Source organism: Poecilia formosa, unplaced genomic scaffold (genome assembly GCF_000485575.1).
Source record: "Poecilia formosa unplaced genomic scaffold, Poecilia_formosa-5.1.2 Scaffold28, whole genome shotgun sequence".
Lineage (NCBI taxonomy): Eukaryota > Metazoa > Chordata > Actinopteri > Cyprinodontiformes > Poeciliidae > Poecilia > Poecilia formosa.
The window spans coordinates 746218-770521 of record NW_006799967.1 but is presented as its reverse complement, the minus strand read 5'-3'; the positions used below and the strand labels follow the sequence as shown (position 1 = coordinate 770521).

At 39.7% G+C, this 24304-nt stretch overlaps 2 protein-coding genes across 3 annotated transcripts in view; one reads left to right on the top strand and one right to left on the bottom strand.

Annotated features, from left to right (window-relative positions):
• tnfrsfa (tumor necrosis factor receptor superfamily, member a) overlaps positions 1 to 18094 on the top strand; it is a 29800-nt gene extending 11706 nt beyond the window's left edge. Inside the window, exons 1-10 of one of the 2 annotated variants that reach the window (XM_007548811.2) lie at positions 2745 to 2945; positions 3370 to 3532; positions 6375 to 6506; positions 11515 to 11626; positions 12439 to 12572; positions 12653 to 12751; positions 12831 to 12877; positions 12997 to 13278; positions 15084 to 15120; positions 15708 to 18094. In XM_007548811.2, the coding sequence (XP_007548873.1) occupies positions 2823 to 2945; positions 3370 to 3532; positions 6375 to 6506; positions 11515 to 11626; positions 12439 to 12572; positions 12653 to 12751; positions 12831 to 12877; positions 12997 to 13278; positions 15084 to 15120; positions 15708 to 16009 (1431 nt within the window). In that variant the 5' untranslated portion in view covers positions 2745 to 2822 and the 3' untranslated portion in view covers positions 16010 to 18094. Of the gene's footprint in view, positions 1 to 2744; positions 2946 to 3369; positions 3533 to 6374; positions 6507 to 11514; positions 11627 to 12438; positions 12573 to 12652; positions 12752 to 12830; positions 12878 to 12996; positions 13279 to 15083; positions 15121 to 15707 lie in introns of those variants that run through there. The other variant, XM_007548812.2, reaches the window with a different exon arrangement.
• Positions 18095 to 21401: 3307 nt separating this feature from the next.
• Positions 21402 to 23567, bottom strand: LOC107835871 (uncharacterized). Its single transcript, XM_016669817.1, has 2 exons — positions 22783 to 23567; positions 21402 to 22170 (listed from the first exon to the last, which is right to left on the bottom strand). The coding sequence occupies exons 1-2, from the start codon at positions 23326 to 23328 to the stop codon at positions 21793 to 21795; spliced, it is 924 nt and encodes a 307-aa protein (XP_016525303.1). The 5' UTR covers positions 23329 to 23567; the 3' UTR covers positions 21402 to 21792.
• Positions 23568 to 24304: the final 737 nt, after the last annotated feature.

Below are 24304 nucleotides of genomic sequence, written 5' to 3'. Positions count from 1 at the left end.
CACATTAACAAGAACAACATTTCCAAACGTAATACCAAGAGAACACAGAACGAATGCAAAAGGAAAATAAATATCTAAATGCATGCCGCATTGAACGAAATTTAGCCAACCACAAAAATAAGATGGAAGAGACGAGATTTTACACGACAGTCAAACGGAAAGCATACAATGTTGTGAAACTGAAAAACATACAGGGAAAAACTAGTGCATGCACATATGAAGTCACACATGACTTGGATTTATCCAGCCAAATATTCCACCTTCCCTTAAAAGGATAAATGATTACTGGAACACAACAAACAGTAGCAGACTGTGGCGGTTCATTCATTCATCACCCTGGGCGAGCTCCTCTTTCTATAAATCTAAGATACACAATCTTGGACCCAGAAAAAATAAACACAATATATTAATTGTATTTTGAGAAAACTAAGGATCTGCTTTTCCAAGATTCACTTGAGGCCCAAATAACATAAAAGATTGTTTATGCAGCTTCATAAACATAATACATGCTCTATAAATCTTTAAAAAACTACAACTGTGACTTAATCTTGTAGGTTGGCGGTAAACTTTAGCGTCATTAACCAGTGATGGGCAAACTGCATTCCTCAAGGACTGGTGTCCTGCAACTTTTACAAGTCTCTCTGCTTCAGCACATCTGGCTCTAATATTAGCTTATTAGCAGAACTTGACTGAATGCTAGTAAGGCAGTTTCACCGTTTAATTTAAGTACAATTGACAACGAATACATCTAAAAGTCTTCCCTCGAGGAATGCAGTTCGAGACCACTGCTTTACATGCAGTTTAAACCTGGTGTGGACCCACCTGGTAAGATCTTCTCGATCCCTCTCCCATCATCATCTGCTGGGAAGCCAGCTGCTTTGGCTCCACTAAGCGGTATGGCACAGGCCAGTTAGGTTTGTACCACTATTTTGTCTGTTTCCACCGAACAGGTGACCTGTACAAACGACTCGACGTACAGCAACTTTCCTAGACCCCCTTTGGATTTAGGTCCCCAGTAGAGGTACTGGTGTCACACAGCACAGTCCATCCACTGTAAAGAAAGAAAAATATCACTTGCTTACTATTATACTAGTGCATAACAATTTATGTCACACTAGTATGACAACATTTTGGCATCTGATTTCTCTGCAGTATTGGCAAAACTGTCATTACTGAAACAGCTTTCTCCATTGGCATTCCCTTGAAAATGTGAACATTTACCTCTAAGAAATGCCAACATTTTCAACTTAAGCATGTTCTCAATCTTCAAGCAAAAGTTAGAAATTGTAAAACACCAATTCTGTGAAACTTAGACATTGGTAGACATCTCTTAAGTTGTAGACATTTCACTTTCAATTTACACTCTGTTCTGATACAGAACCTAACTAACTGTGATTCACTTCATGTCAGTAACAACCTCCACACATGAGAGTAGCGAAGGGGTGGGTCATCCCATGCCTCAAGAGCTGGTGTCTTGCAGCTTTTAGGTTCAACACACCTCAAACTGCAGGACATCGGCCCTCCAGGACTAGTGTTGTCCACCCCTGAAGTAGTTGGTGTTACATATTAGCTCTTAGATTTTGTGTCGACAATGACTGGAAAGCTGAAAATTTTTCAATTTTGGTCACCAACCAATTTTTTGTGTGCATCCCTTACACCAGCCATATTATAAACCGGCACTGGTAGCAGTGATAGGTTTATATGGTCATGTAATGGTCTTTAAGTGTTAAAATAGAGTTTAGTCTTTTTAGTTCAGAGATCGGTTTGGAGATCAGGGAATCTGTGTACTGTCAATCGGACACCTGGCGTTTACCTCTGGATTGGCTTAAAGCATGTGGATCTGGTGGAATGTCACGTTCTGCATCTGTGTTATGGAACGGGATTACCTTCAGTGCAGCTCACATTTTCCCAGTCATCTTTATTTTCACATCTTTTTTTCTTTCTTTCCACTCCTTTGCCTTGCACATGTGCTTATGTGCTGATTTTACTCTTTCCTTTTCACACGGCTTTCTACTTTGCCCAATTCCATGCCTCTCCACAGCCCCCCCCCACAATCCGAGCCTCCAGTCGCGCGCACGCGCCGCGCAAACACGCACGGCATATTCAGGCAAAGACTCACCCTGTGTCGTGCAAGCTGTTAGTCCTGTCTCTCATTTATCTCCCTCCCTTTTCCTCTCCTTCCCTCCTGCCTCCCCCCCCCCTTCCCCAGAATGTTTGGATAGATCTAAATGGTGTGATTGTGACTGCTCTGCCGGTCGTCTGCCTCTGAGCGTCTTTGGAAAGTCTGACGTGAAGGGAAAAGGCAGAGGCAGAGAGAAAAAGGGAAAGGTTCTTCTGAACAACAAGGCATGGCGGCCCTCCAGAGAGTCAAATCCAGAGAGTCAAATCCAGCGTCATAAGTCTTCTCTCCATCCCTTTTCTCTTTATTCCTCTCATTCTCCCACACTCTCTTTTTAGGGCACCTATTCCCTGTCGAGCGTCCCATCTTCAGTGTGTTGTCTACAGTTTCTCTGTCCTTCTTTCTTTTTCTTCCTCTTAACCTCTAGTGGTCTGGTGGAGGCTGAACGAAGGGAGGGAGGCTTGCCACCGCACAGGAGAGACAAAACCTCTAGATCTAGGACTCTCTTTTACCCAGGGAGGTGTCCTGTTGCGTTTTAGGCTCTTCGCCGTGGTTTCACATGTCGTGGCATTCAAAGAGCCCAGGTTAAAGAATGTGGGTCATTTGAAGTAGAAGCACTAAAGTGTGTTGTTTGCCAGTGAATGGGGCCTTCTCACGTTGACATGGTGAAAAGCGTGTGAATAAACACCAGCGCCTGGGGGGCATGCTAAAGTGTTTGGCTATATTCTTCTCTGTACCCCACCTATACAGGCCTGTTATTATCCAACACATGAATGGATCTCTGGGATTCACATTGGATATGAGCACCGGGCCGCTGGTAACCAAGGTACCTTATCAAACTCTCGACAATAGAAGAAGTAGCTTCTGTCCTTTTGAACCTCGAGATGGCGGAGTAATTAAATTTGGCCCGCATGCTGCGCCGCATGTAATTTAGTTGGTGTATGTTTCCTCATCCTGTGCTCACGAGATTATGTTGCTCCTAGTTGTGACCAGCTGCGTGGCTTCCTTAATTGCTTTCCCACAGCAGATGTTCAGATCAGATGGTTTGCATTAAGTCATAGATTGCTCACACAAGGTTTCCTATGAAGATACGCTCTCGTCTTTTACTGCCCCTTCGTCTGATGAGTTTAAGTAGGTGAGTCTGCATCGTGTGGAATCACAAAAAAGTAAATCAAAACTCATGCCTTTCTCTTCTCTCCCCTCCTCCCCCCTCCCCCCTCTTTGTTGTCTCCCTGACCTTGATGATGCAGGTGGTCGTGGCAGCGCTGATTGTTTGCCACGCGGCAGAACCCCCGGCCCCTCAGAGGTCCAGAGAGGAGTACAGAAACCTCACTCTGAGAAACCAACTCAGGACGTGTGTGGAGAATGAGCAGTACCTCCACCAAGGGCTCTGCTGCCTAAACTGCAAGCAGGGTAAGAAGGAGAAAAACTCTAAATACTCTATACACATGAATGTGTATAGAGTTTTAATGGAGTTACCGCCCCATTAAAAAAAAACACACACAGCAAAGAACAATGCTCCACATTCTCTAATCTAATCTCTAGCTTAACTTCTTGAGCAACACTGTAAAGTGTTAGGAGTCTAAAATTACAAATTCACTCAGACTTTTGGAAAGATTTTAAACTCATCTCTCCTGCTGCATAGGAAACTAAATTTGTTCTTAACATGATTTTCCATTAGCAGGTTGTCATTTCCTTTTTTGTCGTTTTTAAACTCAAAAGGAAGAGCCTCTTAATAAACATTGTTACCTGGATTTGACTGGCTTCCTTAAAAAGTAGTGCCATTATTTTGATGACTTTTTACAAACTAAACGTAGGTCACCTGAAGCATCAATATTTTGTCTTTTTTTTCCAATACAGAATGCAAAATGTGTCTTGCAGCTTACATGGCAGTAATTTTTTTTTTTTTTTTTGTTATTTTAGAACCTATTTTAACATTCACACATGTAGGGAAACAGTCTATTAATTAAAATGTAAATTCAGCATATTTGTTCAATTTCAGCCAATGTTTTGCTAATTAATCAACTAGAGATTTGTTACATTTTCATGGATTGAGACTGATAAGGAATTGGTTGTTCAAATATCTGAAATCTGTTTTTTTCCCCCTTATTTATTAATAGCGTCACATATAAAAAGCTCCCACCCCCATTTTCAGTCTATTAATGTATTAACAAACAGTATTTATTCTGATGCCCCTTTTTGGAGTTGGAAAAAAATCAAATAAATGGGGATAATTGTATCTTCCAGTGTTGCTTAAATACAAACCTTACTTATGTACATTTTTAGACACGTCTTTTTTTTTTTTTCTTTTTTGTGGTGTAATCCTAAGCCATAAAATTGCATTTGGTTGAACTTGGAATCAGTGAGTCAGAACTCTGGAAACTGGTGTTGCCAGGAAAATCCTGATTGTTGAATCTCTAGGATTAAAAAGAGATTCCTCAACGTCACCAATAGCAATAAAACAGATGAAGGAAGACTGTTAAAAATATAAGTCTAAGAAAATCAACATTCATTAATAGATATTTAATTCTTTCAACTGAGCGATGTGGATAATCAGAAACACTGGCACAACAAGAGGAACACAACGGTAAATTAATGTATTTTATATTCTAAAGCTAACAAGATACATCAAAATTAAAGTAAAAAAAAGTGATGCAAAACTTAAAGAATTTGAAGTAAATAAAAATTAAATACAAACACAATCAAATAATGACATAAATAAAGCTACAACAACTGAAAAACAGAATTATGATACTTATGGAAAATTAAATGAATATATTCTGAAACTTTGTCTCCTTTGTACACCTGAGAATAAAAAGCAAAATTATAAAATGTGTCAATTTTTTCCCCTTGATGTTATTCTTTTCCAGCCATCCTCAGATATTCAGGAACCAGAACCACCGTAGTCAGACTAGAAGGAAACGTTGTTCCAAACGTTTAGGGATTCTTACATATTTTTCAGACAACTGTTTCCCCCTCTGTGTTTTACAGACTATTTACAACTAGATGCTATAAATAAATATAGTTTAGTGTCCGCTTCGTGTATTCTGAACTTTAAGGGCTATAAATTACGTTATATTCCTCCTCCTCCAAACTCCGAAAAGTTTGGAAATGTTGTCCTCACCGCTCCGTCTGGAAATAAGGCATGACGGCCAGGAGCAGAAAGGCCGTCGCTCCGTCTGAGCTCAAGTACAAAATAAGTGGAAACTCCAGGGCTTGAAGTCAGAGTTGTTTTTGAAGGTCCAAGTCATTAAAAGCACCAACCTTTTTAATTAATTACGTACATAATGTGATAAACCATTTAACTTGTCCTGGGCCCGAAATATATTTAGCCAGAAAGCAATTACTGTATTCTACTGGTGGCTTATTGAGTTATTTCATTTGCGATTCTCAATTCTGGGGAAAAAAACAATGTTTTTTGTCTGTTATTGAGTTCATTTTTAATGTCGGTTTGTTTTCTTGTTCCTCTGGCTCTTCCAATGGCAACCTTCATCAATCACCCTGTAATTTATGCAATTACATGCATTTGATTGCTGAAAACTAAATCCTGAAGGACAGCTGATTTATTTCTGTGGGCCTCCATCGTTTGTTGACAGCAGCTGCAACGCTTCACTCCTGCTTGTTTTCCCACTTGTTAATTAGTTCTTGTTAATTAGCTCCTATTAATTAATGGAGGAGAGATTAGTTTTTCCAGTAACAATTTATCTTTAAGTAACTGTGACAGTCAATCTGTCTCCAAGTAAAAACAAAAAGAAAAATATTTCTAACTGAAGATGTCTGTGCTCCGTGTTGCATCTTCCCCCTGTGCCCCAGTCTTTTTTGTTTTTTTTCTTTTTCCCCCTCCCATTTGTACATCAGATAAATCCTGAAAACACATGAGAATCAAGTGGTTTTATTCATGGCATGCTTGAGCTGATCATAGAGATAAGTATGATAATCCAGCAGAGCGAAGTAGGTCAGATCACTTTGTAGTTCGCTCAATCGCTCCCTCTTTTAGCGCTTGTGACACAAACACTTCCTGAAAATAAAAAAAAAAGAAAAGAAGAAGGCGGCATGTATAACATAGAAACTTCTGTTCTGTTTAGCTTCGCTTTACCTTAGGGTTGTCTCTGGAATATATTGCTGCGGTGTGACCTGTTTCAACAGGAAGCGCATCTGCATAATGGAGCTGTTATTCACAGGACAAGACATTTAATTAAGTTATATTTGTGGTGTGATGAGTTGTGGTCTGATTGTTTTCTTATTTCATTTGCAGGAACGTTTGTGCAGAAGCCCTGTGAAGCTGATCTGGAGGAAGGAACCTGCGTGTCCTGTGAACACGGGCAGACGTACACCGAGCATCCAAATGGGATGAGTCGCTGTCTGCCCTGTACACACTGTCGCCCGGGTAACCAAGTTCTCAGTTTCTTTACCAATGTATCATTGATTATTAATCGGTCAGTGGAATATAACTTTTTATTTACCAAGGATTAAAATGTGTATCTTCAAATTAGTCAAAGGAGGAAAAAGTCAGATTAATTGGTCATAATTATTTTTTTAAATTGGTCATAGTTCTAAGCTTTGTAGCTAGCTGATGTTGCTAACTTAGCAGAAAAAAACCTGTCAGGACTAATTTTAGCAAACAGCAGTCAAAATATTTTTTTCAGTCTCCTTGCCATGATGCAATCAGTCCATAATTTATAGCACAATTGGCCGGTGTCGGTATCTGTTTAAGTAAAACTGGGTCGATAATAATAACCATTGTTTATTTCCATATTATTGTCTTATGTGTATTTGCATTGGGAGAGGAGGGTGTTTTATTTGTTGGGTGATATGACAGCGATGCAGTGCAGAATTGTAGGGTGATTAACTTAAGCAGTTAAGTTAAACTTTTTATGGTCTTAAAGGAGTAAGGACATGTATACAATATAAATAATATTGGTTATCAGCAATAACGGCAATATTAATATCGGATATTGATATTGACCCGAGTTTTCAAATCAGTGCATTTTTTTACAATTCATATCAGGAAGAGAAGCAACAAGGGTCACAAAGGAGAACATGGATAACAGTTTTGTTATGTAAAAACATTGACAAAATGTTTGATTAGGATCTTGGATTAGCTGTTAGCATGTTTAGCATCTCTAATTGTATGCAGCTCTCTTTGTGCTGATCCCCTAAAGGCTACCAACATTTATAAATCAAAAATGTTTTCAGACACTAATGGATAAACCAGACTAGCATCTTCCCCTCAATGAAAATCTGACATGATCATCTGGAAAATACTTTCCACTCTAAAATGCTTTGTCAACTTTTGCCAGAAAGGAATATTGTCTAAAAAAACTAAACAGAATTTTTTAACTGTGCATAGATTTGCTTCAGGTCATCAGATGATTTCTTTAAACATCTAAATTATTTCATTGGATTTTCTTATCTTATTTAAATTTCCATTCAGGCACTAAATAAGACTAAGCATTGTTTTTTTTTGTTTTTTTGTTTTTTTTTTGTTTGTTTGTTTTTTTACCATATTTCCCTTTTTCTGTGAGCAACTATCTCCAGAATCCCAGTGTGCTTTAAAACTTGGCAGGGAAACAAAAAAATAAAAGAACTGACACCTATCTGAATCTCCCCTCCATTTAATCCTTTGCCTTTTTTTAGAAAAAAAAATCAGATAACCACAGAGTGTTCTAAAGATCCTGCTTGTCAAAGATGTATTGTTTTAGGAAAGCTGATAGCTCTTTGTCTGTGGCCTGCGCCTTTCACGTCCACAGCTGAAAATGGGATCTTATGATGTTACACAGGGCAGCAGGGCGTGTCTTTGTTGTTTTTGTTTCCCGGCCTGAATGCGAGCGTGTTACTTGTCTCGGGAAGGTTTTGCCTGTGTGTCCGTCTTACCTGGCTGAACTGGGTGTGGCTGCGCGTCATTGTCCTCCCCCATACTGGGCGTCTTTGTGTCCGATGAAAGGCAGCAGCCACAGAAAAGAGAATACTGTTACATAGGTTGTGTTTTGTTCTCACTTATTTTACTTTTAAGGTTAAGTATTGGGGTTTGTTTTGTTTTTCACCCCAGATCTTTTTAATGCCTTTCATAATCTTGTGACACTAAAAAAAACCCAAAAAAGTAAAGTTTAAACTTTTAAGTCCCGCATTGCTTTGTGGAGTGCTTGCACTTATTCTGAACCACGCTGCGATGTGAAACACTTAAGAACTTCCTGTTGAGAGCTGCTGTTGATTTAATGAATCATTTATGGTGTCACATGAATGAACTTTGCTTTAGTGTATTTTGTAGTTAGTGCCAGTCCATCAAACCATGTAATATTTCAGACCTCAGCTGAAATCGGTCAATTAAAATAATAATAAAAAACAGGAGAAAAGTTGCTTTTGGTGCATCAACCTGACTCTATAACACAGACTCACGCGGCTTAGCGTTCGTGACGGTTTAATGTAACTGAACTCCTTAGTCGGTGACTGCGCTGCAACTTCAGCTTTGCGTTTTATTTATTGATTTTCACCAAGCTTGTAATCATGTTTTTAGCTCATGAGCTCGTTTGTTGTATTTAAGCATCACATCACCAAGCTGACGTCCATCAATCTGTCTCCTCCATGACACATTTCTATTGGAAAAACTCCAGCCTGTGTGGTTCAGGGAAGGAAACAAAGCACTGAGTGTAAAGGTCCTCCGCTGGTTTTAAACAACAAAACAATAGAGCACAACGAAACCTGAATTATAGCTTGATCACATTAGGGAGAAGGCAAACAGTTATGACTAAATTCACAAACAATGTCGGGGCTGGAGCTGTGAATTTCAGCTGACCTCACTGTTCCATCTGATTGTGACTCCTTAGCTCAGTACGTCTGTGTGTTCATTCCTCTAAACACACACACGCACACACACCCCTGGTACTCTTCCACTCGTCGTAAAGTTAAAATCACAAACTTCATAGAGTTTTCTTTTTATTATTATTACTTTTATTTTATTTTATTTTTTTATGTGATGGACCTCGGGTTTCTGAAATCAGGGGTCATGACGCACCGCTCCAGACTTTTAGTGGAACAAGTTTCCCAAAAACAGCATGACCTTAAAAGCGGCAATGGCCGCCGTCCTCCTCGTTTCCACGCCAAGAACTCGGCTGTCCCGTCGTTAAGGAGCGAGCGGAGAGTGACTCCGGTCCAAACGCTGGCAATACCGGAACGTTCTCTGGCATTTTATGAAAAAGGGCTTCAAACCATAGAAATGTTGTCAGAAAACTTAAATGGATTAGAAAACCATATTCCTCCTCCAATGTTGTTTTGTGGCTAAGGACTACTTTGACAACTGGAATAAATTGAGAATATTTAACGTAATATTTCTACAGGAAAATTCCCCCTCTTTACTGTCATACCCCTAAATAAATCTCAGTTATTTTCAAAGGTCACCTGAGCGTAGTTTAATTCTAGTTGCACTGTTTTTGGTATCACAAACTGTGGAAAACGTTTATGGAATATGAATATACAAGTTTCCTTCTGATACAAATTGCTTGAGAAATCCATATTGGAACAGCTACAAATGTGTTTGTATAGTACATTTATTTTGTGCTCAAACATCCACACACATTCATAGATGATATGCAAATCTGTAGACAACCTGGGATTCAGTGCCCTGCCCAGAGGCACATCAAACCCACAAGTTTTGGTTTGCAAAACGGCGACTCTACCCACAGTCACAGTCGGAATCGACCAAAAGTTTTTACAAAATAACATCCATAAATTAAATTGTACCTGAGATTTTTTTTATTTTTTTACAGTGCTGAAAAACAGCAAAATAAGTACACAGTGCAAAATGGTTCAGTTCTGAAAACTCACAAAATTGGTTCCTAATAATAATGGTGGGGGTTTTTTTTTCTATGACCTATCATCTTTTTTTTTTTAGCTTGCTTCTGTGCTGTGCCAAAGTAATTAGTCAGTCCAAGTTTTTTTTGCAACTTTCTGTTTTTTTGTTGTCATTTTCCCACTGTATCAGTCAGTATAAGCAAAGCATTAAAAAAAATCAATGAATCCGTATGAAGAAACATTTTTCTGTGGTGTATTAAGACTAATTTCCACACCAACACGTTTTTCTTTCTTTTTTTTAACGTCACTTTGACGTAGCTTACCAGTAGAGCGTTTTCTTTTTACAGACCAGAAGGAATCATAAATTGACAGTCTGCTGTTTTTTTTTTTTTTTTTGTTTTTTTTTAATTAAGAAATGTTTGCAATGCATTTCATTACCATGAAGCCACAAAAACTGTTAGCATTCCTGTTTTGTTTTTTGTTTTTTTTTGTTTTTTCATGTTTAATCAGTTTTTGTTTTCCAAAAGTTTGTGGCTCCCACAATTTATCAGATGCTGGAGGGCTTAAGTGCCTCAGCACTTAATAGCCATGCAGTAAATGACATTTTCCCCGCAGTCCTTTAAGGCCTATATGCCTTGAGAAATGCAGTGGAACAAAACCGGCGACTGTTCTGCTTTGGTGCAGAGTAATTTCATTTTTATTATTATACATTACCCAAACGATAACAGTGAAAGACGTTGGCTATCCCATGAGCGGCGGTTTTGGAGTGAGTCACAAAACGGTGGTTGTGTTCTCTGCGTGACCGTAAGGAGTCTGTGTTTCACTCTGACAAGAACACGCTCAGAAACAACATGTTTACTGTTCAACAATTTGCTTCTGCGGCTGTTCAGGTGAAACGGACCGTATTCTGTCTTTTTAAAGCCAACATGCTCTTGCAGCTGGAATATTGGCAAGCTAGTTAGTGTAACCACAAGCCTGATTGCTAACGGCAGGACAAAAGGCCAGATATTAGAGAAATAGTGTTGAGGAACGAGAAAAAACTGACAAAAAGGCCGTGTTTTAACTTTGTTTCAATTAATAATGGGAGAAAATTCCTGTAAAGGTATGGAAAGATTACAGATTTCACACACTGCTCTGGCATAGATTTTTTTTTTAATTTGCAGGCACGGCCGTCTTATTTACTGAAGCTGGGGGTTAATAGAGGTGAACTTTTTTTTTTATTGTTTCCAGAATTTTCACGTAACCCGTTTAAAAAAGCTGCAGCTGCTGTCGTTTATGTTCCCAAAGTCACAAAGTTTCTCATATTCCTGCTAAAGTGAGCAGAAAGAAGGAAACCTAATTGTCACGCTTATCCGTTTATGGAAAAAGTCACAGCACGGTTACAAACTGGCTATAAATTAGCTAAAAAAAAAAAAAGAAAATGTGCTCAGAAAATCCAACAAAGGTTTCTCTTTGTTACTCTTTTCTCATTGAATCCTGAACATGCATCAACAGGTTAGACATAGTTGACTGAAGCAGAGGTCACACACACTCACATGACCAATTTGATTTGGAGTTGGAGGTTTTAACATTTTTTCACAATGTTTTACCATTTTTTTTCCCTGCAGACGAAAGAGTAATCACTCCCTGCACAATCACAGCGGACACCAAGTGCCAGTGCAAGCCCGGCACCTTCTGCGTTCCTGACCAGGCCTGTGAGGTCTGCAAACGCTGTGCCAAGTGAGTGCTGCTCAGACATTTACAGCTTTGTCACTTTTTAGCCCTTCATTTCTAGATTACAGTACCTTGTAAAGTATTTGTACGTATTGAACTTTTCCACTTTTTGTCACTTTACAAGCACAAACGTTTTTGTTTTTCTTTGGGATTTTATGCGTTCAAAGAACCTGAAGTAGTTCCTAAATGGCTTTGTAAAAAAAAAAAAAAAAAAAAAAAAAAAACTAAACTTGCTGCTGTGCTTTTTATAATCACCCCCCTGTGATAAGAGACCCCTAAATGAAATCACATATAGCGACACTTAATTAGTAAATAGGTGCCATGTGGCTCAAGATGAAATCTGAGCCCGAAAGAGAGATTGCAAAACCAGCTCCACATCACCGTGACAACACAATCTCCACCACAGTAGTACATGGTGGTGGCAGTATCATGCTGTGGAGGTGATTTTAATAAACAGAGAGTATGGAGCTGATCATGTGCTCAGAAACCAGACACCTATTACATGAGTTTAAGATGCTTTTTATAAAATTGGCTAAAAGTCTGACGATAAAATCCATGGCAACCAATTCACTTCAGAAGCCACCTAATAACTCCACCTGGAAGTTAATATCTGTGTAGGATTAACAGTTTTTCAAGACTATTTGTGAAAAAACAAATGCGTGTTAGAAGAGTGAAGAATACACACAAATATAATTACAGAGTGGATAATATGCAAGACTGCTAATTAGATTAGTGACGGGTCACCTTCAGAAGTATCAGAGAATAATTTATCTTGATGTGATTCTCATTGCATTTGCTCCACTTCTACTACATTGCAGGTGCAAAGCCGGTGAGGAGGAGGTGAAGAGCTGCACGCCCTTTTCCAACACGGTGTGCCGAAAACGAGACCCTTCCCCAACCGAGACGGTAACGCCTCGGTCTCCTCCGGTTCCTGACCCGCCGACAAACACCTGTAAGTTTCACACATCCTGTGTTGGAACGTTAATCGCCGCCCAGACGGGAATTTGTCTCATCCGAAACGATCTCTTCCAGGGTTTCTTGTATTAATGGTCTTGATCTGCATCATGGTCATCGTCATCTTCGCCGTTATTTTGTGGTTCCTACGGAAACAGCACTCGTGCGACGTAACATGTAAGTCCGTGCTGCATTTTATAGCCCAACAACATTTAGCTAATTTTTTTTTCTAACATGATTTTCTTGCTTTCAAAAGGGTTAAAAAGCTCTTGTGAATCGAGTGAAATCGTAAAGATTCCCATTGTAAGTTCCATCCGATCTTACTTTTTTTTTTTTATGTACGTCCAGATAACATTAAATAAAACCAACATTCACCTAAATTTTTTATTTTATTTTATTTTTTTCCCTTCCTTCTCGGTTAGGATGAGAGTGGAGCCACTGCGGAGGAGAAGCAGAACAACCAGAACGCGGGCCTGGAGGGACAGGAGCCCCGCCCGGAGTCGCGGCCCCTGCTGCAGGAGACGCAACCCGTGATGACCAAGGCCTGCCCGCCTCTGGAGGACGAGGACCGCGGACTGGGCGACAGTTTGCCCAACACCACCAGCTCGTCTCAGACCAGCCTGTCGGCGCTGCCCACCGCCGCCTCCCCTGGCAGCACCCCGCACCACAGCCCCGCCGGCTTCAGGCAGCTGCCTGCAGACACGGTGAGAACAGCAGAATCAAACATCTTTCTCTTATTTAATGCAAATCAGCAGGCGTCACGTGACAACCCAAAACCTCAAAGTACTTTATTGGGATTTTGTGCAACAGACCATCACAGTGTAGTGCATTATTTGTGAAGCAGACCGAAAAGGACGCATTTAAGCGTTTTTGTGCAAATGAACCTGTCTGGTAGGAGTTTGTGTTCAGCCAGTCATACTTGGGGATGCACAGATCAACTTTTTCTGCACTTCCGGCACCGATACCTGAGATTTACTGCTGGCTGATGCAGAAACACAGTGTAAAAATAGTTGACTTAAAATATATATATTTTTTCCTGAACACAGACATAAATGTACAGAATTACACATTTATTTGATAACTCTGCTCCAGCACATAACCAACAGCTTCACAAGCTTGGTGAAACGTAAAAACAACGTGAATTTGTTCAGCCAGTGCAGTTAGCAGTGTAACGGCCAATGTAAAGTAAATAACAAAGAAACTGAAACTGACAAGAAAGGTTGACTGTCTGGGTCAAACATGTAAAAACTCGACTGCAACAAACCTTTCAAATGGTTCAGAAAGAGCAATTAGGAATCTTAAATATAATGTAAAATAAATAATGAAGCACGATGTCGCTCAGAGGAAAAAGCATAGAATCAGACTGACTAGATCTGCAGTTTTGTATCAAACACATTGTCACCAATATCCAATCTAGATTTTTTTTTTTATTTAAATATCGGGACCGATACAGATATTGATATTGGATCGGTGCATCTCTCTCTCTTGCTATAAATAAAATCCAGCACAATCCAGTTTTCTTTAAAAGCTACACAATCAGTATATTTAGTTCATCTGGCTGTAATTTCTCCTCTGTAAATCCAGCTACTCTGTTAGGGCCTCAGAGGATTGATGGAGAACATTAGTGAACAAAAGGCAAGCAGGTCAGGGACTCAGTGCTGAGGACATTTAAAGCAGGTTCGGGTTGTGAAACAGTGTCTCAAGTTTGGAACATTTTCAGTCCACAAAGATGTGGAGAAAACTCCCAAAGTGACTCATCGGACGTGGAGAGAATTAGTCTTTTCTTTTAGTTAGATGTATCAAAGTTGTCACGGCCTTCTGAGCTCCAAAGCCTAAAATTATTCCAAGAAAATGGCGTGGGTGGCAACAGGTGGCTTGTTTCTGGAATGCACTGTCAACCTGGTTGTTTGAAAAATAAATGCCATGATGTTTCTAGAAAATCAAAAACAAAATACTAAAATTTCTTACAACATGGGTGAAAATAAAACTTAATGTGACCTTTACAGGTTTAAAAAGTGGTAAAAAAAATATATGTATATCATTTTAAAAACCTACAAACTTTTGGCAAATATCTCAATCCCCCCTCCCCAAAAAAAAATTAACGGGAGGGTCTAAAAGTTACCAAATCCAAAAATATGAGTCACAGATTTTGGTTCCGAACTAACTTAAATATGTTTCAAATTGATAGAAAAAAACACAAAATTGATAGAAGTTATGATTTACAAAACTGAAACATTAACAGCCACAGCAAACGTAGAGGAACCAAAAGAAATGGACGCCTCATTTTGTAATTTTGTACAACGTATTCCGCTTCTGTGTTGTTCTACTTTACATTAAATCAATCTTTAAAAAAAATAAACAACAATATGCTTGGAAGTTTGTGATTGTAAAGTAGCAAAATGCTAAAAAATAAAAATAAATAAATAAAAAAAACCCTTTAAACACTTTTGCATTCTATGTTTTCTCCACTTCTTTTCTTATAACATTCTTCTTTTTCATCTTTCTACAGGATGACCCTCTTGGACATCGATTGCTGCCACTGCTTGGTAAGACGGATCTCCATTGTTTCCTGTTGTTTTGCACCAACACAAAAAAAAACAGCGCAGCACAGCAACCTATGCCAGATCGCGGAGAAGTCAAGTAACCCGACATCTCCACAAGATCTCCCACTTTAGTGCTTGATAGACTGCTGATCTCATGATAGTCAGGCCTGATCTGAGCCTGCAGGGCTTTTGAAACATTCAGCTTTTTTTTCTTTCTTTCTGCTGCCGTTTCTCCTACTGAATTGAAGAGGACATATCTTAGAGTTTGATCTTGCATTGATTGTTTTAAATTGACATCCTTCAAAGGGAAATGCATTTAACTACTCTGCCTGTATGTAGCAGACAAGAGAGTTAACTTATGATGTGGAGAATTTCACTTCTAATAATACCAAGCTATTGTAAGTGAGCACGAAATGCTGTTCTGGTGTCGCATTCAGTTATAATGGAAACCATTTGCCCACTTAAAGATTTATTTATTTAGTTTTATTTGTCATGTTTCAGGTCATTAACCACATTTTAATGTCACACAAAGACAACCACAGTGTTCTGCCGCAGTGTTGACTAGTGTTTGTTTTGCTCTGATTGCGTAGGGTCGGAGAAGTCCTTGAGGAAGAGCTTCGACTTGTTCGACGAATACCTGGACGTGCGGATCCACAACAAGTTCTTCCGACTGATCGGCATCAGCGACAACCACATTCGGATCGCCGAGAGCGGCGCCCCTGGCGACAAGGTGTACGAACTGCTGAAGAACTGGATGCAGAGGCAGGGGCTGAAGGCCGACATCAACGACCTGCTGGAGGCGCTGCTGAGCATGGACCAGCGGCGCTCGGCCGAGTGTATCGCCCACGCCGCGCTGAGGAGAGGCTACTACAAGCACGCCGACACCCCCTGAAGCTAACGAAGCGAACGCCAACGCTACTCGCCACCGGAACAAACTACAGCCGCCGTCAGTAGAACGCCGTGCCTCACAGAACAGGGCTTACCTCCTTTTTTTGTGGCTGTCCAGCCATGCTTTAAAAAGCCAGTAGTTTTTCTTTTAAAAACAAACAAAAAAAAAAAACGACAACAAAAAAACCCAAAAACAACGCATAAAAAAAGGGGAAAGTCAAGACACACCGATCAGTTGTTGACTACTCGCCAAATGCTGAAGCAAACAAAAAAACAAAAACGTTCAAATATGCTTTCGATGAAAGCCCGAAAGGCTTCAACTGTTGCGTTCTGACACATTTGGATGTTCTCGGCTGTCGGTGAAGAGGCCAGACACTGAAAGCACAGAAGTCTCCAGCCGTGTCCCACCCAAGTCACGAGACACTACCGGCCGGAGAACAGGGGGCGGGGGGAGACGAGGATAATATACACTGGTTTGTAGGAGCGGCATGGCATGTGCTGCTAATACCGTGCCTGTTCGATGCACTGATACCTGGTGGCACATGTAGAACTGAAAACAGGTCAAGTTTCAATGTGTTCTGTAGATTCAATCCTCACTGCTAATATCAGTCCATGAATACTTTTCTTCTCTAATGGTGGAAAACATTCACAAATACTAATATCCATCCCTACTAATGACGTATTTACCTCTTCATCATTGTTTTGTTTTTGTTTTTTTTCCCTACAGCTTCATCATGTTCCTCAAAGTGTGTTCTAGTTGTGTCCACGGTCTTTGTGTGTTCAGTGTTCTCACTTTCAAACACTGTAGAAGGAATTTACAGGACGTTTCTAATCGGAGCATGGTCGCCTCAACGTTTCCGTGGCGACCTGGAGAAGTTCAGAGGTCATTCTATTTATTGTCATATTTATTGAGATGATTATTATCTGTGATTATTTATACCATTGCCAAAAACAACCCTGAAAAACACACGGTCATTGTGACGTCCCTGCAGGGCAAAAAAAAAAAAGAAACGACTGAGATCAAATCCTTCCACGTTCAAAAACGACAAAAAAAATGTAGCATTTTTTTATTATTATTTTTATTTTATTTTCTGTTCCTGTTTGTCAGACTAGGCTCAGAACGACAATCCAGCGTTGCACATCAAGTGTGATCCGTGTGTCTTTTTTTTTTTTTAACATCAGCAAGGTTCAGTTGATTGACAGAGCGGAGGTTTCGATGATGCCTTAAGCAGAATGTATCTCGACGAATTAAATTTTTGATTAACTTCGGACGTTCAACCCGTTTTCGGCTAACCGACTGAACGCGTAACCCGTCCACGAGACAGGGGCAGGTTACACGGCGTTTCCTGGTGACGCAAGATGAAGGAAATCTTTTCTGGATATAAAAAGAAGCTCAGATTTTGTGTTTTAAAAACTCACCCTACGTGGATACATGCATGTGCATCCACAAGCCTTAGAAATGTATTTAAAATATGCAGATGGATTTAGAAATCAAAGTGAATATAATGAATTATGGAACTGCTCATCAACCAGAAACGGGTTGATTATTTTTGTTTGTTTTTGTTTGTTTTTTCTTGTTTATGCCCTTTTTTTCCCCCCTGCATACTGTTATGTAAAAAGCACAGATTTAGAGTTATGTATTGTTTTCTGATGAGTGATGCTACAGTGCTGGCACTGCCATCTATTGACAAAACCATGAAACTGCAGCCTGCATCCGTTTCTAGTTACTCTACACGCCCGTCCTGGTTTATTTTTCCGTGTCTGTTGCATCCATTTTTCAACTGAATTCTCCTGTTGGCCTGATGCAGCAGAGTAGGGAAAATGATTCAATTCTTTTGTTTACTCCATACCACATCGTGTGTGTGTCTGTAGATTTTAATATCTCTGTTTTTATATGCTTTTAGTGCAAGTCTAAGCTGTTCAGTTAATTTCCATTAAGTTCTGTAATTGCCAGATTACCGTTAAGCCATCCCCCCCCACCCACCAAGTTACTGTTTGGTTGTCATGGATCTTTAAATACAAAGTGATGTAAATACAACAAAGCTGTTTTTACATTAAGTTCAAATAAATGTTTCGTACAGTTGTAAATGTAAAATGAGTGTTTTATTTGCTGCTTCTCTGGAAAAAGTATCACCGGTTGCTTGTTTTTTTTTGTTTGTTTGTTTTTGTTTTTTTCAGGATTCACAGATGTTAATGCTTTCACAGCTCTACCAATTATCTTGTCTCTTAGTGGCATTCTTGGTGTGTTCTGTTAAATAGAAGGTTGCAAATGCTCCTAATTACCGCATGGTCGGGTAAGAGTTTAAATCGGCCTTCACTATTTGGTAATTACAGAAATATCTCAGACTGGTTCTTAATTAAAAGAAACGTGTAAAATCACACCACTTTATAGACTTCTCGGAAGTCCTCTTATGCTTTACTGCAATTAAAGCGTCTCGTGTTTTGGACATTTTTTCACATCTACAGATGTCCCATCAGTCAGATCGGATGCAGGATGTCTGTAAACAAACATCAGGTTTAAGTCGGTAAACCTCATGATATTTGAGTCTGTTCCTGCCTTTTTATAGTTCTTTCTCTGAACAACATGCATTTAGTTTCATCCATCTTGGAGCTATTTATAGCTTCATTCAACAATCCCTTTATACGTGATAATTTTAGAGGCTAGTCTGTTAGCCTACTTGTCGTGTCAACAGTGTTCCGCCTGAGCTGTTTTCTCTTGCTTTCTTAATTACCTCCAGACTTGCTTAATCCTTGCAAGTTAAATGGGTGTATTAGAAGTAAAATGGATGAAAACAGTGATGAGAGAAAATCCATTTGTCCATTTATTTTTCTCTAAATTCGTTTTTATTTGTAATATCATTTGTGTGGTCAAAATTGCTGAATTTACGCATTGCCTATTGAAATACAGAAAGAAGACCGGGGCGAGGCAGTGCAGTGCTGTGCCTCGCCTCTGGTGGCGCTGTGTCACACAAAGTGAATGAAGGCAGGCAGTTGGCGCATGCTCATTGCTGTTCTCTTAATATCGCCAATATACTTGTTTAGTTACACATATTCTGTATATACTGACGTTCCACAATCTATCTAATGTATTTAATGAATGTGTGTGACATACTTGGTCTTCACGATCGGCCATTAATATGCAGTGAAAATGCGCAGTACAGTACCTAACTGATAGGGGGCGGTGCTGAGTAAATGAAAGGAAAATGAAACGGAAACGAGGACTTATTATTTTTACATCAGAGTGACAGACATTTGTGGGGAAAGGATAGGTGCCTGGACTTCATGTTAAAATAAAGGTAAGCTCATACATGAGCTGTATTGGTTTTTTTGGTGGGGGGGCTTGTTTAGGTGACCTAAAGAAGAATACATACAAAAGTGTAATATTCTCTCCGCTTTACAATTGTGTTCTATTTTGTTTTGGTCTATCGGAAAGAAGTGCTAAAGTTTGTGGTTGTAATTGAGGGTGCACCGATTACAGTTCTTTGGCCGATCACCAATCTTTAAATAGTTCTTTGTTGTTTTTGTTCTGAAACATTGCTAAATATATCATGCTATGTAAACATCTACACAAGTTTATTCATGTTTATTTTAAATTTACACTTCATCACCAAAGATATGTCAACAATCATTTACAAGAGAAGATTCTCCCCCCTTTGTGCCCCCTTTATATAGATTTATTTTTTAGTCAAACAATTTCTGAGCCTGACCTCCTACCGTCAAGGATCACCTTGCAGAAACAGGGAATGTGCACATTTATCAGTACTTCCTTAAACTAATCAGAACAAAGGAATCCAGGCTTTTTATACCCCATTCATAGTTTCTGTAAAGGAAAAGCAGGTGACATCGACTTGTTTTATGGGATTCTTTTCAACTTTGAAGCCAAATTTCATTTTCCCGGAGCTGCATCTGTGCGTGTCTCACAGATAAAAGCCTCTAACTGGACCTTGTAATTGGACACAAGGTCAAACTAACCCACCAGCCACCGTGCGGTTAAGAACAGACCACTCCTGCACTCACTTAATAAAAAAAAAAAAAAAAAAAAAAAAAAAAAAGGGGGTGGGGTGGGGGGGACAAAAAGGTACTGGCATCTTTCTGAGCTAATTGAAAACATTTTGAGTTTTCAGAAAAAATTGCCAGAATGCTAATTGGAAATTCTAGGCCACACTCGGATCGTGTACGTCAGGGCCACAATAATGCTGCTTTGCCAGAGTTGTACAAAAAACAACTTTATTTTCTTTTTAATGGGAATTTCTGCAATCAAACCTCAACAGGATATAAATAGGAAGTGGAAGAAAAAGGATATGTGTCTGTATTCAGACCCTTTTACTCTAATATTTATATAATAGAATGGCCTACTCAAAATCCAGACTGAAATGTTATTTATAATCAGTGTTAGGACTTGAAGATCACTCTTTAAATTTGCTCTCCAGCTAGCTTTAATGCATTTGAGCTACTTTGCAAAAGAGAATAAGCAGAAATGCTGTCCTCTAAATGTGTATGACTTAAACTCATACACTCCACTTCCTGTTTATCACAAAAAATACACATATTTTTAGAGACATTAATGTTACAAAATGTAATAAAAAAAAAATGTTGCAGGGTTGTAAATTTTCCCAAAGCTCTGCACGACTGTGGCTCTAACGGGGTAAAACCAAACAATAAATCCAATGTTTATGTTTAGAAAATATTTTCATTCAAATCAAACAAAACGGGTAACTTCTGCAGATGAAACATCATAAAACGACAATGCGGCCGTTTGCATGTCGCTATAGAAAGAAAACATTTGATGAAGCACTTAAAACATAGGCGATACACAAAGAAAAAAGAAACAACTATTCTGTTCTGAATTGTTTCTTTGTTTTTTGTTTAAATTTGAATATTGTTTTCTGCTTAATCGGAATTTGTGGAACAATTGTGCTTCGCTCCACACGGCCGCTGCGCTGAGGAAAGAACCGAGCAGTCCTTTTTTTTTCCTCTCTCTTTTTTTCTTCTCATTGTTTTCATTCCTCTTGTTGGGCTGGAAGATTAATTTTTAATGCATTTTCCAACAGAAACGACTGCAGACAAAATATACAATCTTCTGAGCGAAAACACAGCCCAGTTTCCATTTTGTCTCCGTTTTCCCAGGACTCTGTTTGTGTTTGGAGCTACAGGGGAGGAGATAACAACATACACACTGAATTTTGCATAAAAAAAAAACTAGGCTTTTTTTCCAGGACATAACATTATTAGGCTATTATGGAACCCAGAATCTTCATATTGGTTTCAGATAAACTTTGATGTCTCTCTCTCTCTCTTTCCCTCTGTTTCCTTGGATAGAAACTGAAAATCCACATAAAATCCCAATGAAATAATAATCTGAAACTTTAAGTTGAAATAAGTTCAAAGCTTGTGGATAGTTTAATAATGTAGTTTAATTTTTGGTCAACACAAGACCTGTCATGTGCTAATCTTAAATAATGACATCTAAGTGAAAACGCACATAATTTTTTTTTCTTTAATGCGGACAAGCTGCTATCTCTTATTTAGTGTCACGATCACCATCCTCCATCTGTTCTAGACACGTATCGGAGATAAACATGTTTAAATATGTCTGCCGCCTCAGTTTTGTTTTGTCTCTCCTTGTTTGCTCAGTTTAATGAAGAGGAAATGCCATTTCAACAGACTTGACTTTTGCATTTCATTAACTGGCCTGTAGGGGGTGCTGTTGTAGGAAACGCATTCAGAAGGAAAACAATGGTTGAGTATTTCCTTTCTTAACCTCAAGTCTTAAGGTTTGTGCAACAATCATGTAAAGTGATCGACTTGGTTCCTCTTAATAAGCCTCTGGATGTAGCTCTGGAGATTCTCCCGATGTCGTTCTATTTCCCCTCTGCTTCTAAAGCTCCGTCTTCTTCGTCTTTGCCTTCTGTGGTAGACCTGCACATTATTCTGAACCCTTTTCAGCACTCCGTCAAAATAATAGAAGTGATCCTCTTCGGCGCTGATGAGAGGGTTTTGGCTAATTCCCCCTGATGGGCCTTTCTGCAGCTTTGTAACATCTGCAGTTTCCCATGCAGAGAGCGGATTGGACGGGGGTCCGCCCCGTCTCTCCAGGCAGTGTGCCCACCCGGCGTCGGTGCGGTCGATCAGACCTCTGCAGAGCGGGGCGGGGCCGTCAGGTGCCTGCGAAGAAGGTAAATGATGAGAATAATCCCTGCTGCTGCTGTTAATAAACATCAGATCATCATCAGATCTGGTTTGCTTGTGTTTTCTCTTCTGTCCACCAGAGGGCAGAATGTTGTTATAACGTTCAGACTGTGGATGCTCCCTTGACACAAACAGGACCCTCACAAAGACTACTATATCGTTTTCTCTCTAGTTAGGCAGCTGTCTTGGTGTTTATCTCTTCACTTCTGGCTTTCAGCACTGTTACACTGAGGTGTGCTTTGTTTCATTTTCCGTTTCCCTCTGATGCAAAAGTGAAAACACGACAGATGTAATGTGAAGTTTGATAGGCAGGTACAGTTTGGTCTTACTTGGGCAGAATCTAATTTTGTCCTCCAAAAAAACTGAACTGAACTGAACCCTGCAACTGGAAGATGACTACCAGGAACGTCTTAGCCAAAGGGTAGTAGGGTGTTGTAACTTTCTTCTTGACTTTGAATACATGTTCATTTCTAGCGTTCACCCGCATTTAAAAAAAGTTATTCTCCCCCAATGAGTGGAAATGTTTAGACGTCAATATATTAGTGTTTCTTTTGAAATAACAGAGTATTTACTGTATGTTTCATTTACCTTCATATCTTTTTCTCCATCCTCCTTTCGGATGTCTTCTAAACTTTTTGAAAAGGTCTGTGATTCTCCTCCATGATGGACCAAACCTGGTTTTCTGTCCTCTCCAGCCCAGTTCTCAGAACCTTTCTCATCGTCCTCTGCATCCTCTCCATGTTTCGTTGCAACTACCTGTCCATTGTCTCTCATTCGGAGACCAGAGAACTGGACATTAGACGTAGCTCGTGCATTGGCCGTTGTATGTTTCTTGAATCTTGGCTCAGAGTCCGTTTCAGGTTCTGTGTCGGGTAGCGTAGTCCATCTCTGGTCTCCGCTGGGCTGGATGTCAGTTGTGCTGCTTTGACTGAAGACTTCAGTTGTGTCTTGGATCTCCATTTGCGTCGTGGTTGCTTCGGTCAGAGGCCTCGCTGTTGTAGTTTCGGTCTGGATCTCTTTGACTGAAGGCGGCGTTGGTGTCACTGATTCCTCTGCTGTTGTTTTTGGCTCTTCGGTGGTTCTAACAGCAACAGTAACTTCTGATACTTTTTTAGCTAATCTGATATCAGTCATCTCCAGTGTGTCTATTAGGTACAATTTAAACAAGCTACCTATCCCTACGAGGCATTTACATTTGGATTTTTCTGTTTTAGATGGCACAGTTTGTGCATAATTTGCTTGATGTGTCCGCTGGTTTTGTAACCTGCTTGCTAAAATCTGTTGGTTTCCATTTTTTTCTGTGTTTGCGCTTGGATTTTCCGCTTCCTTCCCTCCCTGCGGGGAGTGTGGCTCGGCTTCTTTTGTGTTTAACTTTTTCCTGAAATATTCAATATCATTATCCGCGGCTGGCCTTATTGCGTACTGTGACCTATATATGGATCCTTTGTTCTTTTTGGGGGCCAGCAGGGGTTGTCCCTGAAAGTAAACTCTATCTGCATCCCTACGAGATGCGGCTTTTGAAGAAAGTTGTTCCCAAAGACTTTTTTGCAAAGCAGAATCCTCTTTGAAAGTTAAAAGATTATCTTTGTGTGTCTGGATCTTTAACTGTAGAGGCTCCTTTAAGTTCATTCCTTTCCACATTCTGTCTTTTTGTCTGTTTTTTGGCTCCGCAACATCTTTTCCCCATGTTTTCTTAATCCTCATTGCTGATTTCACTTCTCTGTCATCAGAGCTGCAGACGACAATCAGCGCCGTTGCTGCGTGGCATCCTATTTTCCGCAACTCAGCATCAGGAATAAGTTGTCGACACAGCTCAGATTTCTCCAGTAAGAAATATGGAAAGTTGCGGCTGGACGGCCGACGCAACCAGGGCGACAGGAAATCGAGGCTGTTCATAATTACATCTATGGGAATCTTAATAGGTTCGTTTATAACATGCAGGGCAGGTAGAAGGTTGGATTTTTCCAGAAATGCTGGAAAATGTTTTCCTGCTCCATTTACAGAAGCCACAGTCTGAAATGACAGAAGGAGAAATTACTTGCAAAATAGCTAAAAACCACATCGACCCCATTTTAGAGTTACATGGGGGCTTCTTGTGCAGTCAACCCTA